This window comes from Scyliorhinus torazame, chromosome 2 (genome assembly GCF_047496885.1).
Source record: "Scyliorhinus torazame isolate Kashiwa2021f chromosome 2, sScyTor2.1, whole genome shotgun sequence".
In the NCBI taxonomy this organism is placed as follows: domain Eukaryota; kingdom Metazoa; phylum Chordata; class Chondrichthyes; order Carcharhiniformes; family Scyliorhinidae; genus Scyliorhinus; species Scyliorhinus torazame.
In genome coordinates this window covers 122,869,293-122,894,118 of record NC_092708.1, presented here as the reverse complement: position 1 = coordinate 122,894,118, position 24,826 = coordinate 122,869,293, and the positions used below count along the sequence as shown (strand labels likewise).

The window sequence follows — 24,826 nt, the reverse complement described above, 5'->3', positions numbered from 1 at the left end:
GGTCAGTTGAAGTCAGCTGACTTTCGGAAGCAATATGGGGGGAGTAACCATGCTAGATGGGGATCTAGCGGGAGGGGGGGGAGGGAGGGGGGGGGGGGACAACTGGGTTGCTGCTGTGGAGATCGAAGGGGAGCTGGTAAGAGAAAAGGTGGTCGAGGCGGGAATGCGCCGCCTGAGGGACGGGTGGGTGCGCGGAACCGGGACGTGGGACTGGCCAAGAGAGGGTGATGGCTAGTCGACAGGGGAGGAGGGCGGGCAGCCCCCTAGTCCGCCTGATCACGTGGAACGTGAGAGGCCTAAATGGGCCGATTAAGAGGGCCCGAGTGTTCGCGCACTTAAAGGGGCTGAAGGCAGATGTGGCCATGCTTCAAGAGACGCATCTGAAGGTGGCGGACCAGGTTAGGTTAAGGAAAGGATGGGTAGATCAGACAGGGTTCGTAAAGGGGAGACAATTGAATGTCAACGTGCGACGGCTATTGGGGGTGATAATGATGCCCCCAGCAGAGGGGGAGGCAGAGATAGCGGCGGCAATGGATGCAGAGAAGGCATTTGATAGGGTAGAGTGGGAGTATCTATGGGAGGTGCTGAGGAGGTTTGGGTTCGGGGAGGGGTTTGTCAGCTGGATTAAACTCCTCTATGGGGCCCCAATGGCAAGTGTAGTCACAAATCGGCAAAAGGTCGGAGTATTCTCGACTACATAGGGGAACAAGACAGGGATGCCCGCTGTCCCCATTACTGTTCGCGCTGGCAATTGAACCACTGGTCATAGCGCTGAGAGCCTCCAGGAATTGGAGAGGGGTGGTTAGAGGGGGAGAGGAACACCGAGTGTCACTCTACGCAGATGACCTACTGCTATATGTGGCAGATCCAGTGGGGGGGATGATAGAGGTTATGCAGATATTGAGGGAGTTTGGAGATTTCTCGGGATATAGGCTTAACATGGGGAAGAGTGAGCTTTTCGTGATACACCCTGGGGACCAGAGTAGAGGGATAGATGGCCTGCCGCTAAGGAGAGTGGAAAGAAACTTCCGATACCTGGGGATTCAGATAGCCAGGAGCTGGGGAACCTTACACAGACTCAATCTGACTCGGCTGGTGGAGGAAATGGAGGAGGATTTCAAAAGGTGGGATATGCAGCCGCTGTCACTGGCGGGCAGAGTGCAAGCGATTAAGACGGTGGTCCTCCCTAGGTTCCTATTTGTGTTTCAACGTTTTCCTATATTGATCACTAAGGCCTTTTTCAAAAAAATAGATAGGAGCATCGTGAGCTTCGTGTGGGCAGGGAAGGCCCCGAGGGTAAGGAGGGGGTTCCTGCGACGTAGCAGGGACAGAGGGGGACACTACTGGGCCGCCAACGTGGCGATGATCCGTAAGTGGATGATAGAGGGAGAGGGGGCAGCGTGGAAAAGGCTGGAGATGGCGTCCTGCAAAAGAACGAGCTTAAAAGCGCTGGTGACGGCGCCACTACCGCTCTCCCCGAAAAAGTTTACCACGAACCCAGTGGTGCCAGCAATATTAAGTATCTGGGGGCAATGGAGGCGACAGAGGGGTGTGTTGGGAGCCTCGGTGTGGTCCCCGATCAGGAACAACCATAGGTTTTCCCCAGGGAGGTTGGGAGGAGGGTTCCAGAGCTGGCACCGGGCAGGAATTAGGAGAGTGGGAGACTTATTTATAGATGGGACGTTTGCGAGCTTGGAAGCGCTAGAAGAAAAGTATGAGCTGCCCCCGGGGAATATCTTTAGGTATATGGAGGTGAGAGCGTTCACGAGACAACAGGTGAGGGAATTTCCGCTGCTCCCGACACAAGGGATCCAGGACAGGGTGTTTTCGGGGGTGTGGGTTGGGGAGGGCAAAGTGTCCGAAATATACCGGGAGATGAGAGAAGAGGGGGAGGAGCTGGTAGAAGAACTGAAGGGAAAACGGGAAGAAGAGCTCGGGGAGGAGATTGAGGAGGGTTTGTGGGCTGATGCCCTAAGTAGGGTAAATTCCTCTTCCTCATGTGCCAGGCTTAGCCTGGTCCAATTTAAGGTGCTACATAGAGCACACATAATGGGAGCGAGGTTGAGCAGGTTCTTCGGAGTGGAGGACAAATGCAGGAGGTGCGGGGGAAGCCCGGTGAACCACACACATATGTTTTGGTCGTGTCCGGCACTGGAGGGGTATTGGAGGGGAGTGACGGGAGTGATCTCGAAGGTGGTGAAGGTCCGGGTCAAGCCAAGCTGGGGGTTAGCTATATTTGGGGTAGCGGATGAGCAGGGAGTGCAGGAGGCGAAAGAGGCTGATATTGTGGCCTTTGCGTCCCTAGTAGCCCGGCGTAGGATTTTACTCATGTGGAAGGAAGCGAAACCCCCTGGCGTGGAGGCCTGGATAAACGATATGGCGGGGTTCATAAAACTGGACCGGATGAAGTTTGCGCTGAGAGGATCGGATCAGGGGTTCACCAGGCGGTGGCAACCGTTCCTCGACTATCTAGCGGAACGTTAGGGGGAAAATAGATAGCCTGCAGCAGCAGCTCAGAGGGGGGGAAGGGGGGGGGGGTAAATTGTTTGTGTTCTAGATGGGGTGAGGGGGCGGGGGGGAGCACTATTTCGTGTTATTTTGTTACTTCACTATTTTATTTTAACAATGTTATCCATCAGTTATCATGTTACCATTTTTGTTGATTTGTAAGGGGGAAAAATTGTGTTAGTAAACTTTAATAAAAATATATTTAAAAAAAAACAATGCCCTCAAACTCGTGCCCTTACAGGATGCCACCTCCATTCGCTCTCACACTGACCCCTCCCCTCTACCCCCTTCCTGACCATCGACACATTCATCGCCCAGTAATAGTTAATAAAGTTCGGAAGAGGTGGCCCCCCCTCCTCATGCCCCCGCTCCAGCAGCACCTTCCTCACCCGCGGGATTTTACCTGCCCGAATAAATCACGCAAATGCCGCATTCATCTTCCTAAAAAACGCCTTGGGGACAAAAATTGGGAGACACTGAAAAACAATCAGCTACCTCGGGAGGACTGTCATTTTCAGTCTGTACCCTCCCCGCCAGAGACAGCGGGAGCGCGTTCCACTTCTGGAAGTCACCCTTCATCTGCTCTACTATCTACCAAATTGAATTTGTGGAGCTGTCCCCACTCCCGTGCCACCTGAATACCTAAAGCTCCCTCCCACCACCTTGAATGGCATCTCGCACAATCTCCTCTCCTGCCCCCTTGCCTAGATCGCAAAAACCTCACTTTTATTCATATTCAATTTATACCATGAGAACCAGCCAAATTCCTCTAATATCCCCATAATCCCTCCAATACCCCCCAACGGGTCTGTACATACAAGAGCAAATCGTCTGCATAGAGCGAGACCCTATGCTCCACCCCCCCTTGTACTATCTCCTGCCAACCCTTCAAAGTTCGCAGCGCCATTGCCAAAGGCTTTATGGCCAAGGCAAACAGCACTGGGGAGAGTGGACGTCCCTGCCTCGTTCCCCCGGTACAGCCTAAAATACTCTAACTCACCCGATTCGTCCGCATGTTTGCCACTGGTGCCTGATAAAGCAACCAGATCCAGCCCACAAATCCCTGCCCAAACCTGAACCTCCCAGGACCTCCCATAAGCACTCTCAGTCCACCCGATCAAAGGCCTTCTCTGCGTCCATAACCTCAACCTCACTCCCCTCTGTAGACATCATGATTATGTTCAAAAGCCTCCTAATATTGGTCGCCAGGTGTCGCCCCTGAACAAACCCCGTCTTATCTTCCCCTGTACCCCTGGGCCACAATCCTCGATCTGTGTAGCCAGGGTCTTTGCCAACAGTTTGGCATCCACATTCAACAAGGAGATTGGTCTCTCTGACCCGCAGTTTTCCGGGTCCTTGTCCCGCTTCAAAATAAGAGAGATCGAAGCCTGCGACAACACTGGGGGAAGCTCATTTGCTTCATTAAATGCCCTTGCCAACAGCGGCCCCAGCACCCCCGAAAACGTCTTATAAAATTCCACCAGGTATCCGTCCGGTCCCGGGGCCTTACCCGATTGCATCGCCTCTATTATCTCCCTAGGCCCAATGGGGCCCCCAGGCCCTCCACAAACTCCTCATCCACCTTCGGGAGCTCTAGCCCTCCCAAAAATCGCCTCATTTCCTCTTCTCTGGCTGGGGGTTCCAATTTATACAGCTTGCTGGAGAAATCTTGAAACACTCCATTCACTCCCACCGGATCCAAGACCACCTTCCCACCTGTATCCATCACTTTCCCAATCTCTCTCCCCGCCTCCTGCTTCCTCATCTTATGCACCAGCATCCTACTCACTTTCTCCCCGTACTCATACATCGCTCCTCTCACCCTCCTCAACTGTCCCACTGCCTTGCCAGTGGATAGGAGACCAAATTCCAATTGTAGCCTCTGGCGTTCCTTCAAAGCCCTTCCTCTGGGGTCTCTACATATTTCCTGTCCACCTGCAGGATTTCTCCCACCAGCCTTTCCTTCTCCACCCGCTCCGTCTTCTTGTGTGCCCGAATACAAATAAATTCCCCATTGATAACTGCCTTCAGTGCCTCCCCGTATTGTTAATCTTTATCTACCCCGGATGGCTTCCCTCACCCGCTCACACACCTCCTCCTCTGCTAACAGCCCCACATTCAACCTCCATTGCGGGTGCTGGGCCCTTCCTTTGCTCACTCGTAGGTCCAACAAATGCGGGGCGTGGTCCAACACCACTATTGCTCAATATTCAGCGTCTAACACCTCTGCCCAGCAGCGTTTTATCCAGCACAAAGAAATCTATTCGGGAGCACACCTTGTGGACATGGGAGTAGAACGAAAATTCTTTCCCCCTCGGCCTCCCAAATCTCCACAGATCAACCCTCCCCATGTGCTCCATGAACCCCCGGAGCTCCTTAGCCGTAGCTGATACCTTCCCCGACCTAGAACTTGACCGGTTGAAGTCTCCCCCCATAATCAGCCGATGAGAATCCAGGCTGGATTCTCCGTTCTGGAGACTAAGTTCCCAAGCCGCCGGAAAACAGTGGCGTTTTACGACAGACAAACCTTCATGAAACAGCCAGTTTTGCTGGGGGCTAGCAGGGAGGCAGTTTAGAGCACCCGGCTCTAGCTGCCAATATGGCCTGGTAGAATTTCCGGGTCTGTGGCCGCGCATGCGCATGGCAGAGACCTGCAGCGGCGGCGCCGTGCTTCATGGCGGACGCAGCCAGTGGACCCGGTCCGCAAAATAGTCACCCCCTTCGGCCGGCTGGCACGCCCCGGATAACCCCACCACATCGCCTCCAGCCCCGAATATATCCACTCCTGTCCGCGGGTCAGCCAACTGGCAGCGCTGGACTGAGTCTGCTGTCGCCATGCTGAGTCCCCAACGGGTGAGACCACGTGTGTCCTACGCCGTCGGGAACTCAGCCGGTCGGGAATGGAGCAGCGCGGGTACGTCACTTTTCAGGGGCGGTGATTGCGAATGCAGCACTGCCCTCGATTTCAGCATCATCAGGGATTCTCCGCCTCGTTGCCGAACGTGATTTTGGCGTATGGGATCGGGGAATCCAGTCTCATTTCCGGAATCCTCCTCAGCACCCGCCCCATGAATTCCACATCATCCCAGTTCAGGGCATACATATTCACCGGCACTACCGGCTGTGGTAAACACCACTAGTAACACATTGCATGTATTACGGTACTGCCACTGTATTACAGGTGCCACAGTAAATCCAAGCCTGCTGGCTCCTCCCAGCAGGGGGCGTATAAAAGTGTATGCTCTCCTGCGCTGCTCCCATTCTGGTTCCAGCTGCAGGAGGCACACCTTGTGCAATAAAGCCTCGATTGTTTCATCATTCTCGTCTTGTGGTAATTGACAGTATATCACCGGCATTCCTACGTGTGTTGCCAGCACCACAATCGCTCCGACTGACTTATTTCCTCGAACGTTCCACGTGACCAGCCTGGTTGGGGGGCTCCCTGCCCCCCCTCGCTGATCAGCCATAGCCCTTTTGGGCCAGCCTCCGACCCGTGCCCCGCACCTCTCTTAGCCCACCCTCGGGTGCCCACCGTCATCAACCCTCCTCCTCCTCAATTTTAAAGGCCTCACCCCTGTCAGCAGTACCACCCACCCTCCCCCTCCCCTTGCTAACCTTCAGCTCACCCCCCCCCCCCAACTGTGCTTCTGTGAACTAGCCCGCCCAGCTGGCCCGGCAGTGCCCGCCCCCGTTGCCTAGCATCCTACCCCTACACTGAATCTCCTCCTCCCCCAGCTCAACATTAGTGCAAACAATCAATAGAAACAGAAAAAAGAAAAACCAAGCCCCCATCACTTGATAAAGAACAAAAAGCAATTCTGAAGCCGAAAAAGAGAAAAACAGAAATGGCCCCGAACAAATGTTTTACAGCAGCATCACAACTCCTCCACCAAAGTTCAAAGTCCACCTTCTCCTGCCAGTCCATTGCCTCTCATGAATTCCGCTGCCACCTCCGAAGATCCAAAGTACAGCTCCCGGCCCCCATAGGTCACCCATAGGCGCGCCGGTTACAATAGTCCGAACTTCACCCCCTTCTTGTAGAGGGCCACTTTGACCTTATTGAAACTTTCCCTCCTCTTGGCCAGCTCTGCACCCAGGTCCTGGTACACACGAATCTCACTGCTCTCCCAGGCGCAACGTCTCGTCTGCCTGGCCCACCTCATGATTCGTTCCTTATCAAGGAACCAGTGCAACCGTACCACCATCGCCCTCGGCGGCCCGTTCCCCTGGGGCTTCCTCATCAACACCCTGTGAGCTCAATCCACCTTCAACGGTCGGTCAAACATACCTTCACCAAGCTGCTTCTCGAGCATCATCCCAACGTACGCGCCAGCATCGTCTCCTTCACACCCCTTTGGCAGACCCACGATCCGAATATTCAGTCTGCGTGACAGGTTATCCAAGTTCTCCATCTTCTACAACCACTTCCGCTGGTTCCGCATCAGCCCCATCTCCGCTGCCATCGAGGCAAACTGCTCGTTGTGCGCCCCTGCCAGCTCCTCCAACTTCTGGATTGCCTGACCCTGGGCTGCCAGCCTCGTTTCCACATGGTTAATCACTGCCTTGATCGAGTCCACCGCCTCGGCCAGGTCCTCCAGACTCTCCTTGCGTTGCTGGGCGAACATCTCATTCAAGAAGCTCACCAGCTGCTCCGTCGACCATTCAGCCAGCAGGGCTGCTCCCTGCCCCTCCGCCATCTCCACGTGTGTTGCCAGCACCACAATCGCTCCAACCGAATTTTTTCCTCTTTTTTTGGGCACTTCTGGTCCTCAGCTCCATAGACTGGAGGGTCAAACTCCTCCACTCACACTCCTCCACATTTTTTTGTCTTACTTCCAGCTGCAAACCGGGGAAAAGGTCCTGATGCGCAATCAATCACTCTCGAGACAAGGTGAGTCATAACTAATAGGCTTTAATCAGCTAGAACTGTTCCCAGCAGCTTTGATACAGAAAGTGAAGGCTGCTGGGACGGCATCGGCTCTTGTACCCCGCCTCTCAGGGCGGAGCTATGTACGTTAGCCAATGGCAGACTCCTGGGTCTGGCCAATGGTCATCCTCCTCTCAGGTACCGCAATACCTGGTATTACCACATTCACCCCCTGTTAAAAAGGAATCCGGCGTGGTGATGGCCAGCGTAAATGTCGCCTTTCGCATGATAGGACCAGGTATTGAGGTACCGTGATGTCGAGGGTAATTGAAAAGTGTTCATGGTGCAGCAATCAGTCGATCGGGTGGCCTGGTCGTCTTTCTGGAGCGTCTGAGCTTCGGCGGTGATCCTGATGGGGGCCCCGGCGGTTGCGACTCCGGGAACGTGGTGTCGTCCTCCCAGGCAGCTTCTTCACCCCTAGGCGGCGCTGTTGGGGCGAAAAGTGCGCAGGGGGGAGGGGCACCTGCAGGGGGCGTCGGTGCTTGTCCGGGCCTGGGTAGGGGCGGCGGCAGTACTGACCCTCCGGTCAGTTGCTGCGGGGAGAGTGGGGGTGGGGGCGGTGGTGCGGGTGCGCATATGGCTCCGGAGGGCGCCAGGTCCCGAAGGGAGACCGTGTCTTGGCGGCCGTCAGGGAACGCTACATAGGCGTACTGGGGGTTGGCGTGCAGCAGGTGGACCCTTTCGACCAACGGGTCCGACTTGTGCGCCCTCACACGTCTCCGAAGCAGGATGGGTCCGGGTGTCGCTAGCCAGGTTGGGAGCGAGGTCCCGGAGGAGGACTTCCTGGGGAAAACAAGGAGACGTTCATGAGGTGTCTGATTTGTGGTAGTACAGAGCAGCGACCGGATGGAGTGGAGGGCGACCGGGAGGACTTCCTGCCAGCGGGAGACTGGGAGATTCCTGGACCGTAGGGCCAGCAGGACGGTCTTCCAGACCGTTCCGTTCTCCCTTTCAACCTGCCCGTTTCCCCTGGGGTTGTAACTGGTTGTCCTGCTGGAGGCGATGCCTTTGCTGAGCAGGAATTGACGCAGTTCGTCGCTCATAAAGGAGGACCCCCTATCACTGTGGATGTATGCGGGGAAACCGAACAGTGTAAAGATCCCCTGGAGGGCCTTGATGACGGTGGTTGTGGTCATGACTGGGCAGGGGATGGCGAATTGGAACCGGGCGTACTCGTCAATCACGTTCAGGAAGTACGTGTTGCGGTTGGTGGAGGGGAGGGGGCCCTTGAAATCCATGCTGAGGCGTTCAAAGGGACGGGAAGCCTTTATCAGGTGCGCCCTCTGGCCGGTAGAAGTGCGGTTTGCACTCCGCGCAGATTTGGCAGTCCCTGGTGACTGTCTTGACCTCCTCGATGGAGTAGGGCAGGTTGCGGGTCTTGATAAAATGATAGAAACGAGTGACCCCCGGGTGGCAGAGGTCCTCGTGGAGGGCTCGGAGGCGGTCCACTTGTGCGGTGGCACAAGTGCCGCGGGACAGGGCATCAGGAGGCTCGTTCAGCTTCCCGGGACGGTACAAGATCTCGTAATTGTAGGTGGAGAGTTCTATCCTCCACCGCAAGATCTTGTCGTTCTTAATCTTGCCCCGCTGTGCATTATCGAACATGAAAGCAACCGACCGTTGGTCCGTGAGGAGAGTGAACCTCCTGCCGGCCAGGTAATGCCTCCAGTGTCGCACAGCTTCTACTATGGCCTGGGCCTCCTTTTCGACCGAGGAGTGGCGGATTTCGGAAGCATGGAAGGTGCGGGAGAAGAAAGCCACGGGCCGGCCCGCTTGGTTGAGGGTGGCCGCCAGAGCCACGTCGGACGCATCGCTCTCGACCTGGAAGGGGAGGGACTTGTCGATGGCGCGCATCATGGCTCTTGCAATGTCTGCTTTGATGCGGCAGAAAGCCTGGCAGGCCTCTGTCGACAGGGGGAAGGTTGTGGACTGGATTAGTGGTCGAGCCTTGTCTGCGTAATTGGGGACCCATTGTGCATAATAGCTGAAGAAGCCGAAGCAGCGCTTTAGGGCCTTGGGACAGTGAGGGAGGGGGAACTCCATGAGGGGGCGCATGCGTTCAGGGTCGGGGCCTATGACTGCACTTCGCACTACGTAGCCTAGGATGGCTAGACGGTCGATGCTAAACACGCATTTATCCTTATTGTAGGTCAGATTAAGGATATTTGCGGTCTGGAGAAATGTTCGGAGTTTGGTGTCGTGGTCCTGCTGGTCATGGCCACAGATGGTTATCCAGATACGGGAACGTTGCGCATAAGCCGTACCGGTCAACCATTTGGTCCATCTCACGCTGGAAGACCGAGACCCCATTCGTGACACCGAAGGGAACCCTTAAAACGTAATAGAGCCACCCAACGGCTTTGAAGGCAGTGTACTGGCGGTCACCATTACGGAGGGGTAGCTGGTGGTAGGCAGACTTGAGATCCACAGTGGAGAAAACCTTGTATTGCGCAATCCTGTTTACCAGGTCGGCTATACGGGGGAGAGGGTACGCATCCAGCTGCGTAAACCTGTTGATGGTCTGGCTGTTGTCGATGACCATCCTATGTTTCTCCCCGGTCTTTACCACCACTACCTGAGCCCTCCAGGGGCTGTTGCTCGCCTCGATAACCCCTAGGGCAGCACAGTAGCATCGTGGATAGCACAATTGCTTCACAGCTCCAGGGTCCCAGGTTCGATTCCCCGCTGGGTCACTGTCTGTGCGGAGTCTGCACATCCTCCACGTTTGTGCGTGGGTTTCCTCCGGGTGCTCCGGTTTCCTCCCACAGTCCAAAGATGTGCAGGTTAGGTGGATTGGCCATGATAAATTGCCCTTAGTGTCCAAAATTGCCCTTAGTGTTGGGTGGGGTTACTGGGGTATGGGAATAGGGTGGAGGTGTAGACCTTGGGTAGGGTGCTCTTTCCAAGAGCCGGTGCAGACTCGATGGGCCGAATGGCCTCCTTCTGCACTGTAAATTCTATGATGATAGTCTATTCCCTCAGCAGCCTTTGGACCTCGGACCCGATAAAGGTCCGGTCCTGGGCACTGTACCATCTGCTCCTGGTGGCGACGGGTTTGCAATCCGGGGTGAGGTTCGCAAACAGGGAAGGTGGGTCGACCTTAAAGCTCGCGAGGCCGCAGACAGTAAGGGGGGGGATAGGGCCGCCGAATTTAAAGGTCAGGCTTTGCAGATGGCACTGGAATTCCAGCCCAAGGAGGGTGGCTACGCAGAGGTGCGGCAGAACATACAGGCGGAAATTGCGGAATTCCCTGCCTTGGACAGTGAGGTTCGCTAGGCAGAACCCCTTGATCTCCACCGCGTGTGACCCGGACGCCAGGGAGATCCTTTGGTTTACGGGATGGGTGACAAGAGAGCAGCGCCTTACTGTGTCGGGGTGAACAAAGCTTTCCGTGCTGCCACCAGAGTCAATCAAGCACGACGTCGCGTGGCCGTTGATGCCGATCGTTGTAGTAGCTATTGCTAGCGTCAGGGGCCGACTCTGGTCCAGAGTCACCGAGGCCAACTGCAGTAAAGGAGAGTCCTGGTCGGCAGCGTGTAGTCAGCGTGTAGTGCTGGGGGCCTGAGGCCCCATCCAAGATGGCGTCAGCCATGGGTCGCACATGGAGTCCGGGGAAGCAGAAGATGGCGGCGGCGAGGGACAAAATGGCGGCGCCCACCCATCCAGCGTGGTGGCCGGGGGGCAAAATGGCCGTGCCCGTGGATCGCAGGCGGCCTGGGGATAGGACGGCAGCGGTGGACTTTGGACGGCCGGGACCTGAACAAAAGGCTGCCGATAGTCGCTGGAGACTGCGGCCACGGCGCGGGCCTGGCAGACCCCGACATAGTGGCCCTTCTTGCCACACCCTTTGCATGTGGCCGTGCGGGCCGGGCAGCGCGGGCGGGGATGATTCGCCTGCCCGCAGAAAAAGCAGCGTTGGCCGGCGGCGATAGCGGGTCGTCTCGTCGCGCAGGTTTGCGGGGTTAGGGGATAGGTCTGGGGGGCTGCCGTTACGGGTGCCACGCAGCCCAGGGGGGCGCCATGCATCCGGGGGCAAAAGCCAGCGCGTTTTCATACGCAACGTCCATAGAGCCCGCCAGGGCCCGTGCCTCAGTAAGTCCCAGTGGGTCCATTTCTAGGAGCCTTCGGCGGATATCGGGAGAAGTCATACCTGCCACGAAAGCACCCCTAATCAAAAGTTCTGTGTGCTCGTTCCCTGAAACTAGCGGGCATCCACAGTTCCGGCCCAGCACTACAGTGCCCGATAGAAGTCTTCCAGTGTTTCTTCAGGGCTTTGCCTTCTAGTTGCCAGCAGGTGACGGGCGTAGACCTGGTTCACTGGTTGGATATAATGTCCGTCTAGCAGCTCGATAGCTGCAGCATAATTCTCCGCCTCCTCAATCAGAGGGTAGTTTGCAGGGCTGACCTGTGAGCGTAGAAGGTGCATTTTCTGCCTTTCCGTGCGGGTGTCGGCGGCCGTGTCGACGAAGCTCTTAAAACACGCCAGCCAATGCTTGAAGATAGCAGCAGGATTGTCCGCGTGGGGGCTGAGCTGAAGGCACTCCGGTTTGATACGGAGATCCATCTTTCACTGAAGTAATAGCTGATTAAATTGATGCGCAATCAATTACTCTCGCGACAAGGTGAGTCATAACTAATAGGCTTTAATCAGCTAGAACTGTTCCCAGCAGCTTTGATACAGAAAGTGAAGGCTGCTGGGACGGCATCGGCTCTTATACTCCGCCTCTCAGGGCGGAGCTATATACGTTAGCCAATGGCAGACTCCTGGGTCTGGCCAATGGTCATCTACCTCACAGGTACCGCAATACCTGGTATTACCACAGGCCCAAAAAATTCCGCCACGACCGGGAGCTACCAAATGTGCGCCCACTCACTCCATGGCCGCCACCGGAAACCGTGCCCCTCATATATTTAACAAGGATGCAAGATCTCTGTCCTGCACTCAGGTGGAAGTCCTGCCTCAGAGAGCTGCTAGTCATTGCGATTGATTGGTAGATCAATAATCCCAGCAGCACCACTGGGAGCAGTGTCATTGCTGCTAAAGAAGCATACCCAGAGTCGAGGTGCCTGGAGTCAGGGAAGGCTGGGATCTCTCAGTGAGATGGGATGGGGTGACCGAGTGGAGATGAAGGAGGTGTGAGACGTGATTTGAAGAGCAGACGGAAGAGCACCTGGGGGCCCCAGACCTTGCATGAGGCACCTAATCTCAAAAGAGGACCAGTACTGGAGCCCCCCCCCATCCCAACTGGGAGGAAGGTTGTTCTTAAGGCGCAACATCGAGGGCCGAAGGGCCTGTACTGCGCTGTAATGTTCTATGTTCTAAGTGGCCATTTAAGGATCTCAGTTTGGGGCAGGATGCCCGAGGTCTTGCCCACCACCAGTGAAATCACAGGTTTTGTGATTTTGTGGGTGGGCAGGAGGGTAGTTGGAATGTCACCTCGAGAATTTTACTGTCTGTAAACCTGCTGCCGATTGTGGAGGTGGGGGGATAAAGATTGCAACCATTGTGACTTTTAAGTAGTTACATAAACCAGACTTTATATACTTGTGACTTGCACTTTCATCAATTAGAAAATAGGCTAATGAGCATGTCTTTTCCCTGGCAAATGATCAACTTCATTTATCTTTATTTTGAAACATTGAACTGTAAAATTATTTTTTGATTTTAGAAGAGTAATTTGAAAAAACAATGTTGCATTTTCAGTTATTTCTTCCCTTTGTTTTTTTTTAGCTATTCTACTTCCTGGTATCCAGAATGGAAATGCAATCAATACTTGCAGAAGTTAACTGTTCCTTATTTTGTAAGTAATTGACGTGCTTTTTTCTGTTTACAGGATAATCTTCATCTATTCCGCGCTGATCCCCTGGCTGATGAATGGAAGGTGTACACTGAGTACATTGATCATATAATTTTAGTTGGATTCTTCATTGCCATTAAATCCTTCCTTCAATATCTAATTGAATGTACAGAAATGTTGCCAAAATCGCCACCTTTGTTTGAAGTGCAGCTGGTTCTTAATTGCTGTGAATTGTCATTCAATCCTTCCTTGGATCTGGAAATGAAGAATAGCTTTTATGATCTCATCGAGGAATTAATGAACGATATATTCAAAATGGCCTCTAAAGTAAGAAGAGTAGCAAAACATCTAGGAATTGACACCTATCAGGTACTATATCTCTCATTACATTAATTTCACTAAAGGAAGGAACTTGCATTTATGTCGGTCGTCATATGATTTCAGGATGAGTTAACATATTTATAGCCAATTAAGTATTTTTGAAGGGTTGTAATTTGTAATGTCAGAGATGCAGCAGCAAGATCCCACCTGCAGTAAGTAACCAGATGGTCTGTTTTGTGTCAATTGCAGCAGGTCTGACAGCATCTGTGGAGAGAGAAGGGAGCTAACTTTTCGAGCCTGGATGACTGTCCAGCAATTGTCCAGTATTTTCTGTTTTTGTTTCAGTTTGAAGAGTTTCAAAATGTGAAGCATTGCTTGTGTCAAGTAATAAGTGATTAATGTATTTAGAGTAACATCACTTTACATTTCTTACTGTCCTTCGGGTCTTAAGTTACACCCTGGCTCCCTTAAATGGCTGATGCAAGGGATCATGTTGCATACTGTCAACGTTCACCCTTGTTGCTGTGTAACGTGCAACTGGGCACAGAGGGCAATGGTAAATGAAGGAGGCAATAGCAGGACTGTAGAAAGGTAAGGCTTTATATCTGTGGACCCAAAAGGTAGGAAGGATCATGTGAAATGAATACATGTTAGCATATCCTCAGCCTCCTTTGCGCATATCTCATTGCAGCTTGCTTGTGATCCCTGGGATTTTTCATCATGAACCATTTCATATCTTCATCTTTGAGGTAGCATGATGATTCATGATATCTTCGTTGTTTAATACTCATCCCTCTGCAGCACTGGGTTGTGCAGTACACAGCAGACCACAACAATACTCAGGACCCTCACTGGGCTAGTGAAGGGCTCCAGTGGATCAATCAATGTGTCTAATGGATACTTTAGTTGTCTCATGGGGCAGATGTTGTACTTTTGCTGTGCTTCTTGTGTGGATTTCTCATCTTCATGAGCAACCATGTCCTCAATAGGAAGTGTTTGTCTCTATTCATTGCTGAAGGTGTGCAGGGATCCAAAAAGTCCGTGGTACTTGGGACATATAGGTATGGTGACTTCTTCCCAGGAACCGTCCCACACCTGAAGGATCCATTATAAGTGCGGTCAAACCGATTGGACATTGAGTGAATGAAAGCCCTTCCTGTTGTTGAAGGCTTGTTGTTTGGTCAATGGGAGTCTTAATGATCACATGCATAGATTGATCACACCCTGCATATCAGGATCCAGAGAAGGCCCCAAAACCAATGCTCAGCTTGACTATTTTCGATTGGTGCAGAAACTTCACATATTTACCAACCCTGTTGAGCATTGATGTTCCGCAGATTGTGAGAGCTCACACATATCTCCAGCGGATTCCTGGAAAGATCCAGAGATGTAGAATTCCAGTGCCATTGTTGACCGTAAGCACCATGGCATTGGGTGACTACCACCTCCTTTGTAGCATGGATGGATGCATGTCACACACATCAATGATCGCCTCCCTGGAGAATCACAGATTTTGGGGACACAAACATTTTAAGGTGGATGAGCTTTGGATAATAGACTCCATCTGGAGGATAGGCGCTTCTGCACTCAGTAGGCTGACTGTGTGTCCTTCTGTGTCCGGTCCCTCCCCCGCCCCTAGGCAGGCCTTCCTATTGGCTCTGTGGTTGCTGCTCTTCTCTCTCTAGCTGGACCTCTCACCATCGCTGCTGCAGCTTCACCTCTCTGGAGGCTACTTAGCCTGGGTGAATGAGGCCCCGGTAGGTGGCCTCTCATCATGCCAGCACTCTTATACAACTTACCAACTTCTGCCCTCCCTTGTGTTCAAATGTCACTGCCCAGATGGGATACTGGTAGCATTCCCCCATAGAACTGGCACCCCCCCTCTCCAACTCTCCTCTCCTGCCTTCATTTGTCATTGTCCACACTGTTCCACCCACCCTGGCACACCACTTTGGCTCTCAAGATAGCTGGCTGAGAAAGGCACTACCGAGTTCCTGCTTGCTTGCTGCCTACTTTTACCAGGCACCATTTGCAAAATTAAAAAAAACTCTGTAAAATTCCTCTTAATTGGTTAATTAGTTGCTTTAATTACCTTCCTGGCTTGCAGGAAGGTTATGTTAAAGTTGTATTGAATCTCGGTAAATCACATTTAGAAACCTCATGCAGTTTTGGTTGCCATATTATGAAAAGGATATAGAGGCACTGGGGAGAATGCAGAGAAGGCTTACAAGGATGATGTCAGAAATACATCATATTCAGGAAAAGACTGACAGGCTGTGCCTCATCGCTCTTGAAAATAGAAGGCTGAGAGATATTTAAAATTCTGAAAGGTGTTGATGGAGCAGATACAGAGAGAATGTTTCCTCTTGTGGAGAAGAGCATAAGTAGAGGTCATCAATATAAAATAGTCACCAAGAAATCCAATAGGGAATTCAGAACAAAACTCTACTCAAAAATGATGAGAATATTGAATTCATTACCACATGGAATGATTGAAAGTGAACAATATAGTTACATTTAAAGGGAAGTTTGAAAATCATATGAGGGAGAAAGGAATAGATAGTTCCAGTAATACATTTAGATGAAAAAATATTGGAGGAGGCTTTAGTGGAGATGAATAGCATGCTTCTGTGCCATATTTCCTATGTGATCCTACATTTAATCCTGTGTCCACATGTGAACTCCTCCTGTCATGCAGGCCACTGTTGGGAAAACTAGGAAGTGATGTGGCAAGTACCATCATCTGGCCCGATGTCTTCCATCCTGATATTCTCTGCTCTGCCCCCCACCAAGTCTTCTCAAAGAGCCTGGAAAATTCTGGTCATTATGTTGTATGCATTATTGCTAAATCTCCCAAAATAAATGCTCTGGCACCAAGAATAGTGCAGAAGCTGTGAGGAAAATTGATCCCAAGAAATTATCTTGATAAAGCAACAAAAACATTTTTTTAGCAGGAAAACTTGAGCAAGTACAGTAACCTGTGAAAATAGCCTTTTTAAATTTGCCTCTGTCTATTTGATACCACCTAATGACCAGCAATGTTTTGCCACAGCAATTGTTTTTCTTTTAGTTATGCCACAGGTGGTATGGGAAGGAAGGAGCTTTAGACATCACTCTGTAATGAAATTCCATCTGCCTCCAGCAAGTTGCCTGCATTATCTGTGCAGGAAAATTGCAACAGCTATTTTTATACCGGGGAATATGTATTGTTGTCCCAGTTAGCCCGACATCTGATGTGAACCTATTAGAAAGAAAGTATTCTGCATGGGTTTCTTCTAGGTGCCTTGATTTCCTCCCACAAGTCCTGAAAGATGTGCTGTTAGGTGATTTGGACATTCTGAATTCTCCCTCAGTGCACCCGAACAGGCGCCAGAGTGTGGCGACTAGGGGATGTTCACAGTAACTTAATTGCAATGTTAATGTAAGCCTACTTGTGACACTAATAAAGATTATTATAGGAGGAAAATTCAGGCCTACCATTCAACATTTCACCGTCATTGTGTGGGTCCAGGATTCTGGATTAGTGTAGTGGAGATTTCGCATAAGATGAAGGAACTGAAATTAATAAATTTCCTTATACACCAAGGCACATGGGTTTATTTATTTTATTTAAATCCCTAAGCCAAGCAGTTTTTTCCAGTCCTGCTGTGTTGAGTGCAGATAGGCCTCTGCTTAATCTGTGGATTGAACATTCTTCTTTGATGTAGCAGAGTTTGCTTTCTCCTACAGGTAAGGTAAAGTCTGAATAGTCCCAGCTGACCATAGGTTGCTTTCCCTTTTGAGGGGGAGAGTTGACTGGTGGTGATTTAACCTGAGGATCGCTACACCTCAGGCGAGGGCAAGGTTGAGAAGGTGGACCTTCATGAATAATATCGGCCGGTACAGGAATTGAACCCATGCTGCTGTCCTTGCTCTGCATCACAAACCAGCTATCCAGCCAAATGAGCTAAACCGGGAGGTTAGCTTGAATAATTTTGTGATTTGGATTTGGGATTATTGTCACGTGTACCGAGGTACAGTGAAAGGTATTGTTCTGCGTACAGTCCAGACAGATTGTTCCATACTTAAAAACGTAGGACATATGATAGATACACAATGTAAATACATAGATATCGGGTGACGCATGCGGAGTATAGTACTATTCATTAGGGATATTGACCTAACATTAAATGAGTCTTACAAAATGTTGACTACAGAACTTTGACTCGCAAAATAGCTTTGTGCAGACCAAAACACTCATTTATTATTTGTTTCAGCAAGAAGTGGATAAGATGAGCGATTTAGCAGGGATTCGTCAAGAGATTATGGACGGAGTGAAAAGAGCTGTTGACAAAGCCAAAAAATATAAAACTTCATTTGACAAATACAGTTATCTGTGGATGAATGACAAAACAGAATTCATGAGGCAGTTTCTCCTCTATGGTCGCTTCCTTACTTCTGAGGAGTTGGAGGTTCAAGCAGATTATGGACTTCCAAAATGTCCACCACAGCTGGAGCAGTATAGAGAGCAGGTAAGATAATGTTCATAAAAGTTTGCTAAGTGATGAAAAATAACCAGTAGTTCCCCTTCTGTCTGAATTGTGTTGGGTGTTTTAACTCTTTACAATTTATAATCAATGGACAAAAGATATAATTTTGCTGCATTGGAATCTGTGCCATGAAGTGGTGTCATGTAAGAGAACCTTTAAGAAATGGGTGTTTATTACTGCAGTGATGTCAGAGAGTGGGTGGAACTGGGCTGTCTGTCAGCTTTTTACTTTCGTTTTAGGCTGTTTGCTGCGGGGTGTGTTTTAGTTTTGTTTTCAGAGCTGGATAGCTGCAGTCACAGCCAGAAGGTGTATGAGTCTCTCTCTGTGTAATCTAACAACTGTAAATCGATCCTTTGGTGATTTAAAACTAATAACTGCTCTCAGTAGTAACTTTAAACTGATGTGCTTCTGTTAAATGTTTTGTTTTTAAGTCTTATGGATGTTAAAAGGAAAGCTTAAAGGATTACCTGGTGTTGTAGTCTTTGGGGGTTGTATTTGAATTAACGGTTGCTAAGATGTTCACTATATGTTTTAAAAAGGTTAACTTGAGTTCATAGAATAAACATTGTTTTGCTTTAAAAAAAATACTTTTCCATTTCTGCTGTACCACACCTGTAGAATGGGCCGTGTGTCCCCCATGCCACAATCTATTAAAAGTTGTGGGTCAGGTGAACTCCATGATACACTTTGGGTTTCTCTAAACCCTGGCCCATAACAGTGGTAAGACACAGAATTGACTTATGTAGCTCTTCTTGGCTGTTCATAATTTCAACCACAACATTTGACGAAATAGCAAATAGGTGCCAACTTTCCAAGCAGGTACTCCAATGGTCAGTTTGTAGAAAAGCAAAAATATGGGGGAAAATCACTGCAAGCTCTCTCGTTGGAGAATTATATTTTGCAAGATGAAACATAAAATGGAATGTACAAATAGCTTTCAAAATGGAGAGAAAACTTAAATTGTAAAATTGTATTCAAGAATCATTTTTAACAATATTAAAACATAAACAAGGTACATCATGACTGGCTCCTATGATAGCAGTGTTTGTTAACAGTTCTCTTTCCTTAGGTTTTGTTCTTCTCTCCTTTAACTCTGCTGTCAAATCAATCTCCTCGAAAGACCAACCCTTTGCCCCTTCATCCTTGCAAACTACCGCCCCATCTCCACTCTTCCTTTCCTCTATAAAGTCATCTGCCACCTTCCAAATTTGTCTATCTTTTCTGAAATCCCATGCTCGAATCCCTTCAAGCAGATTTCTGCCTCTGTCACAATACCGAAGCAGTTCTTATCAAAGTCACAAATTACACCCCATATGATTGTAACAAAGGAGAATTGTCCTTCCACGTCCTTCCCAGCCTGCCTACAGCCTTTGACATAAATGCAAGGAGACTAGTGACTAATGCAGATGAGCTGAAGGCACAGATAAACACTTGATAGTATGATATCATAGATACTGAAACACAGCTTAAGGAAAAGACGGGAATGTAAGCTGAAAATTCTTGGTCACAGGGTTTTCAGACAGGATAGAAAGGGGAAATTGGCAGGGGATGAGGCATTGAGACATTGGTTTATGAAACATCATAGCCATGAGGAAAGATCATCAAATGAAGCTTTATGAGTTGAATTGAGGAACAATAGGCCGGATTCGCCGTCCTGAGACAAAGTGTTGATGTCGGGGCAGGTTTAGTGGACTTCTAAGACAGCAAAATTGGCGCCACACCTGGACCAATTCACCAACCGCTGAGGGGCTAGTACCGGCGCCATGTGGACACGATTGATTCCAATGAGAAACGGTGTTGGATTCACCGGGTTTGGGATTGACACTCAGGAGGCTGACAAGCTACAGCCGCATATACACACTTCACTCCCCACACTCATCCCAGCCACAGCGAGGAGTGCAGCACCACTTTTCACCAACGCTGCACTAGAGATCCTGCTAGACGCCGTGGAGGATAGGCGGGTGACCCGGTACCACGGGGTGGGAAGGAGGCTTCACCATGCCTGGGCGGAGGTGGCCTAGGTCGTGAGCGCCATGGGCAACATCGTCCAGACCAGCCAGCAGGGCTGTAAAACCTGCATAACCTCCTCAGGGCAGCCAGGGTGAGTAGGCAGCACTCTGCCCCGAGCACCAACTCCCATCCCACACACCCATAACCCTACCCACCACCCTCAGCCACCCGGAGGGCGGCCGAACCACTACCCTGCACAAAATGCCGGCACCCATACCGGCTGCCATGTATGGGTGCCCTGGCCACTGGGGCCACCCAGCTACCCAACTCCAGGGAACAGCTGCCATTCAGACGAGTTTCTGCCTTCCGGAACGGATGGTCCCATCGACTGTGGAGATGCAGTCGCAGAGCCAGGGTCTACATGAGGGGCTGTCGGCAAGCATCCAGCGTTTGCAAGTGCAGGGGGAGGAGTCCAACCGCGTGCAGGAGCAGGAGGTGGTGCCGACCATGCGTGCCACCCAGATCAGCACTGCACGGGTGGCGCCCACGGTAAAGTCCTTGGGGGGTGAAGGTTTCAGCCATGGGTCAAGATGTCCAAGGCCTGGGGCAATCTGTGCAGGCGGTGGCCGAGGCCCAGGACAGGGCTGCCCTATCACAGGGAGCCATGTACCAGGGCCATCTGGATATTGCAGCGGCGCACCAGAACGTGGCCCAGTCACACCAGGTCATGGCTGAGAGCGTAGGCGGCATTACCCATGCACTGGCCGACGTGGCGCAGACCTAGAAGGTGGTAGCACAGTCATTGGGTGATGTGCTGGAGTCCAAGCCAGAGGTGATCCACTCCCTGTGCTCCATGCAGACTCTGATCAAGACGAGAGCAGGCCTCTAGGTCTGGTAGCGCAAGGTGGCGGGGGAGCATCAGGGGTTCGCTCCGCTCACTCCTCAGTCTCATGGAGTAGCCCAGGATCCATTGGGTACCCCGGGAGAGGAGGAGGTGATGGGGCCCATGCCGGTGACTCCCGCAGGGGAGATGTCAGAATACCACAATGCCACAGCGTCTCGGACCCCCCCCCCCCCCCATGACCCTGGCACATCACATGGGCTGCGGGCAGAACAGGGCAGCACCACACCACCTGGGACACGTGAGCAACAGCCGGGCCCATCTAGGCCCGGTTATATCTCATTCTCCCCGCCCCCCCCTGTTCCCACCTCTGCCGCCCCAGGAATTCAATGGGACAGTGTGATGGAATGTTCAGCTCGCATGCAGGGATCACCCAGTTGGATGGTGGAAAGTGCAGAAGGCAGAAACCAGAGGGCATAGTCAGACGGAACCGTTGAATGTGTCAGGATGAAGGCGGAGTGTACATTGCCCGGGTATCGGGCATAGACATGCATGATGCGCAGCTCATGGCCACACACCAGCTGCACATTCATCGAGTGAAACCCCTTTCAATTTGTGAAGACCAGCCTGTCATCTGCAGGTGCTCGTAGGGCGACATGCATCCCGTTGATCACCCCCTCGACCCGAGGTATCTTGGCGATGGTGGCGAAATGCATTGCCCGGGCATCCTGGTGGGCTCGGTCCACATTGAAATGGATGTATTGTGCCGACTGGGCACATAGGGCCTCCGTGACGGCGCAGATATCACCTATCCCCACTCGGCACTTGGAATGAACCTGTGGTGTAGAAAATCATGGTGCACCTTGATGGCCACTGGGAGTGGGTGTCCTCCCCCATTCCCCTGCAGTGCCAGGTGCACCATGACCAGACAGATGTGTAGCACTGTCCCCCTGCTCATCCGCAGTCTTCGACAACATGCCCGGTCTGGCACATCCTCGAATGACATGAGCTGCCAGTATACATGTGGCATCATGCGGCACTTCCTTTGCACACCCTCCTCCTCGGCAGGTTGGGCGGCCGGCTCTCCATCCTCACTGGCTGCCTTTTGTTCCTACGGGGCAGGCCCGGCTGCTGCATGGTCCTTCTCCTCAAGCAGCTCCAGCTCATACTGTTGCAGTGCATCGCCCAACGCTGGGGCAACTAGGAAGAAGGCCACCTTGCTGGTTGAATTCCAATATCCATTGTCTGCAGAGGGTGAAAGGCCGACATGTTAGCATGGTGCATAACCCCGTGCCCAACCAGGTCCATTGGGCTACATGGTGGTCCCAGCTTGCACTACGAACCTTGCCCCTGCATGTCATCCCCCCCCCTCCCCATTCCCCACACCCCTGGCCCTGTTGGTTGCCGGCACCATGGAGGCCCCTGCCCTGGCGCCCATCCCTGCTGCCATCAGCAGGTACTGCATTTGTCAGCTGAACAGCCAGCATGCTCCTGCACCCCCGGTCGGGGCTACTGTGAGCTTTGCCTTTGGGTAGGCCGTGTGATGCCCCGCTGACGGGTGATGGTGGGGTGGTATGCTGGCGATTTGAGTGCAGGGATGGCGGGGGCTGGGGTGCGGGGATGATTGGGGTGGGGGCAACACACGACCAGTGGCACTCTGCACGACCATGGGCCACGGTGGAGTGCACAGCAAAATGGCTGCCTTGCAGGCCGCGGCAATGGCGGTCCATGCCTGGACACCCCGGCCCCACAGTCCATCCCTTGATCACCACCCCACCAGCCAGCCTGGTCAGTGTCAGGACCGGCAGCCCACGGTTGCGCCTCTGCATGTACTACCTTCTCTCTCATCCTAATCAGTCAAGGTGCCTGTTCCTGATTTTTAAAAGCACAAGTGAACCTCACCACTGGGAATCCCCCCCCCTGCTCCCCTCCGGCCGAGGCGGAGCATCGCGGGTCAGCCCGCTAATGATATGCATTTATTGTACGAGTGGCTTTTATTATACGATTCTGCCGTCGGCCGACAGAGAATCCTGCTGATTAAATGGGAAGCACACTGCTGGGAGAATACTATAGACCCCAAACAGTTGCTGAAAGAAGACAAAGTATTGTTAAAAGTGCAAGAATAAAAAGGCTGTAACGTTAGGGGATTTGAACCACCTTAATATTAACTTGGTACATTCAGTGTAAAGGTTATAGAGGGTGCAGAATTCTTAAAATGCATTCCGGATAACTTTTTTAGTTGGTGCGCAGCAAATCTAACAAGGGGCAATCCCTGACTTCATTTTCATCCAATCATAGAATCTACGGCACGGAGACAGGCCCTTTGACCCAAACTTGTCCATGCCAACAAAAAGCCCATCTAAGCGAACCCAATTTGCCTGCATATGGCCCATATCCTTCTAAACCTTTCCTAACCATGTAACTGTCCAAATGCCTTTTCAATGTTGTCAATGTCCCTGCCTCAACCACTTCCTCCGGCAGCTCATTCCACATGCGTACTACCTTCTGTGTAAAAAAAGTTGCCCCTAGGTTCCCATTAATTCTTTCCCCTCTTAACTTAAACCTATGCCGTCTAGTTCTCGATTCCCCAACCCTGGGAAAAGACCTCTATAAGATCGCCCCTCAGTCTCCTACGCTCCAAAGAAAAAAATCCTAGCCTGTCCAATCTCGCCCTATAACTCAGTCCTTTGAGTCCTGGCAACATTCTTGTAAATCTCTTCTGCACGCTCTCCAGTTTAATAACATCTTTCCAAAAGCAAGGTGACCAAAACTGAACTCAATACGCCACAATCCTCACCAAATCCTGTACAATTGCAGCATAATTGCCAACTTCTATACTCAATGCCCTGACTAATGAAGGCCAGTATGCCAGAAGTCTTCTTGATGTGGAGATGCCGGTGTTGGACTGGGGTGGGCACAGTAAGAAGTCTTACACCACAAGGTTAAAGTCTAACAGGTTTGTTTTGAATCACTAGCTTTTGGAGTGCAGCTCCTTCCTCATGGTGAATGAAGAGGTGGGTTCCAGAAACACATATATAGACAAAGTCAATGATGCAAGATGATACTTTGAATGCGAGTCTTTGCAGGTAATTAAATCTTGCCAGGCCCAGACGGAGCGACTGGAGAGAGGGGTAATCACAGGTAAAGAGGTGTGAATTGTCTCAAGCCAGGACAGTTGGTAGGATTTCGCAAGCCCAGGCTCGTTGGTGGGGGGTCGCACGAGCATGTACCGCAACCTCTGTAAGACGTGCCAGATCATCGACATGGGTACCACCATTACACATGAGAACACCACCCACCAGGTACGTGGTACACACTCATGTGTCTTGGCCAGCATTGTCTGCCTCAGACACTGCAGGAAAGGATGCCCCGTGGTGTGGTACATTGGCGGGACCATGCAGACAACGATGAATGGACATCGCGTGACAATCGCCAGGCAGGAATATTCCCTTCCAGTCGGGGAACACTTCAACAGTCAAGGGCGTTCAACCTCTGATCTTCATGTAAGCGCTCTCCAAGGCAGCCTTCAGGACGTGCGACAACGCAGAATTGTCGAGCGGAAACTGATAGCCAAGTTCCGAGTACAGCCTCAACTGGGACCTTGGATTCACGTCGCATTACATTCACTCCCCACCGCAGAGGATCCCTCCGACGGAGAATTCCGCTGATGGAGTTGTTTTAAGTAAAGCCTATTCGCATAAGTTTAAACTAAAAGGTGCCTAAAATATTAATTGGCTAGGCATTAAAGTTATTTCCCTGAAGTTTGTAAGCAATAAGTAATTTGTTAGCTGCCTTGATAATAAGTACTGTTGATAACTTTTGGTTGGCTCAATTGGCTCTGTTTTATAACCTTTGCTCTCGAGTCGCCAGATATCTTTATGATACCGCCACGAGGTTCAAGTTCAAGTAATGATCAATAACTCAACACACCAGTTAGTAAGATTCAAATCAA

At 51.3% G+C, this 24,826-nt stretch overlaps 1 protein-coding gene across 1 annotated transcript in view; it reads left to right on the top strand.

The window, feature by feature from the left end:
• Window positions 1–24,826, top strand: part of dnah9l (dynein, axonemal, heavy polypeptide 9 like) — a 1,249,478-nt gene that overhangs the window by 169,727 nt on the left and 1,054,925 nt on the right. Inside the window, exons 13-14 of the mRNA XM_072476205.1 lie at window positions 13,270–13,602; window positions 17,811–18,065. Of these exons, the coding sequence (XP_072332306.1) occupies window positions 13,270–13,602; window positions 17,811–18,065 (588 nt within the window). The remainder of the gene's footprint in view (window positions 1–13,269; window positions 13,603–17,810; window positions 18,066–24,826) is intronic.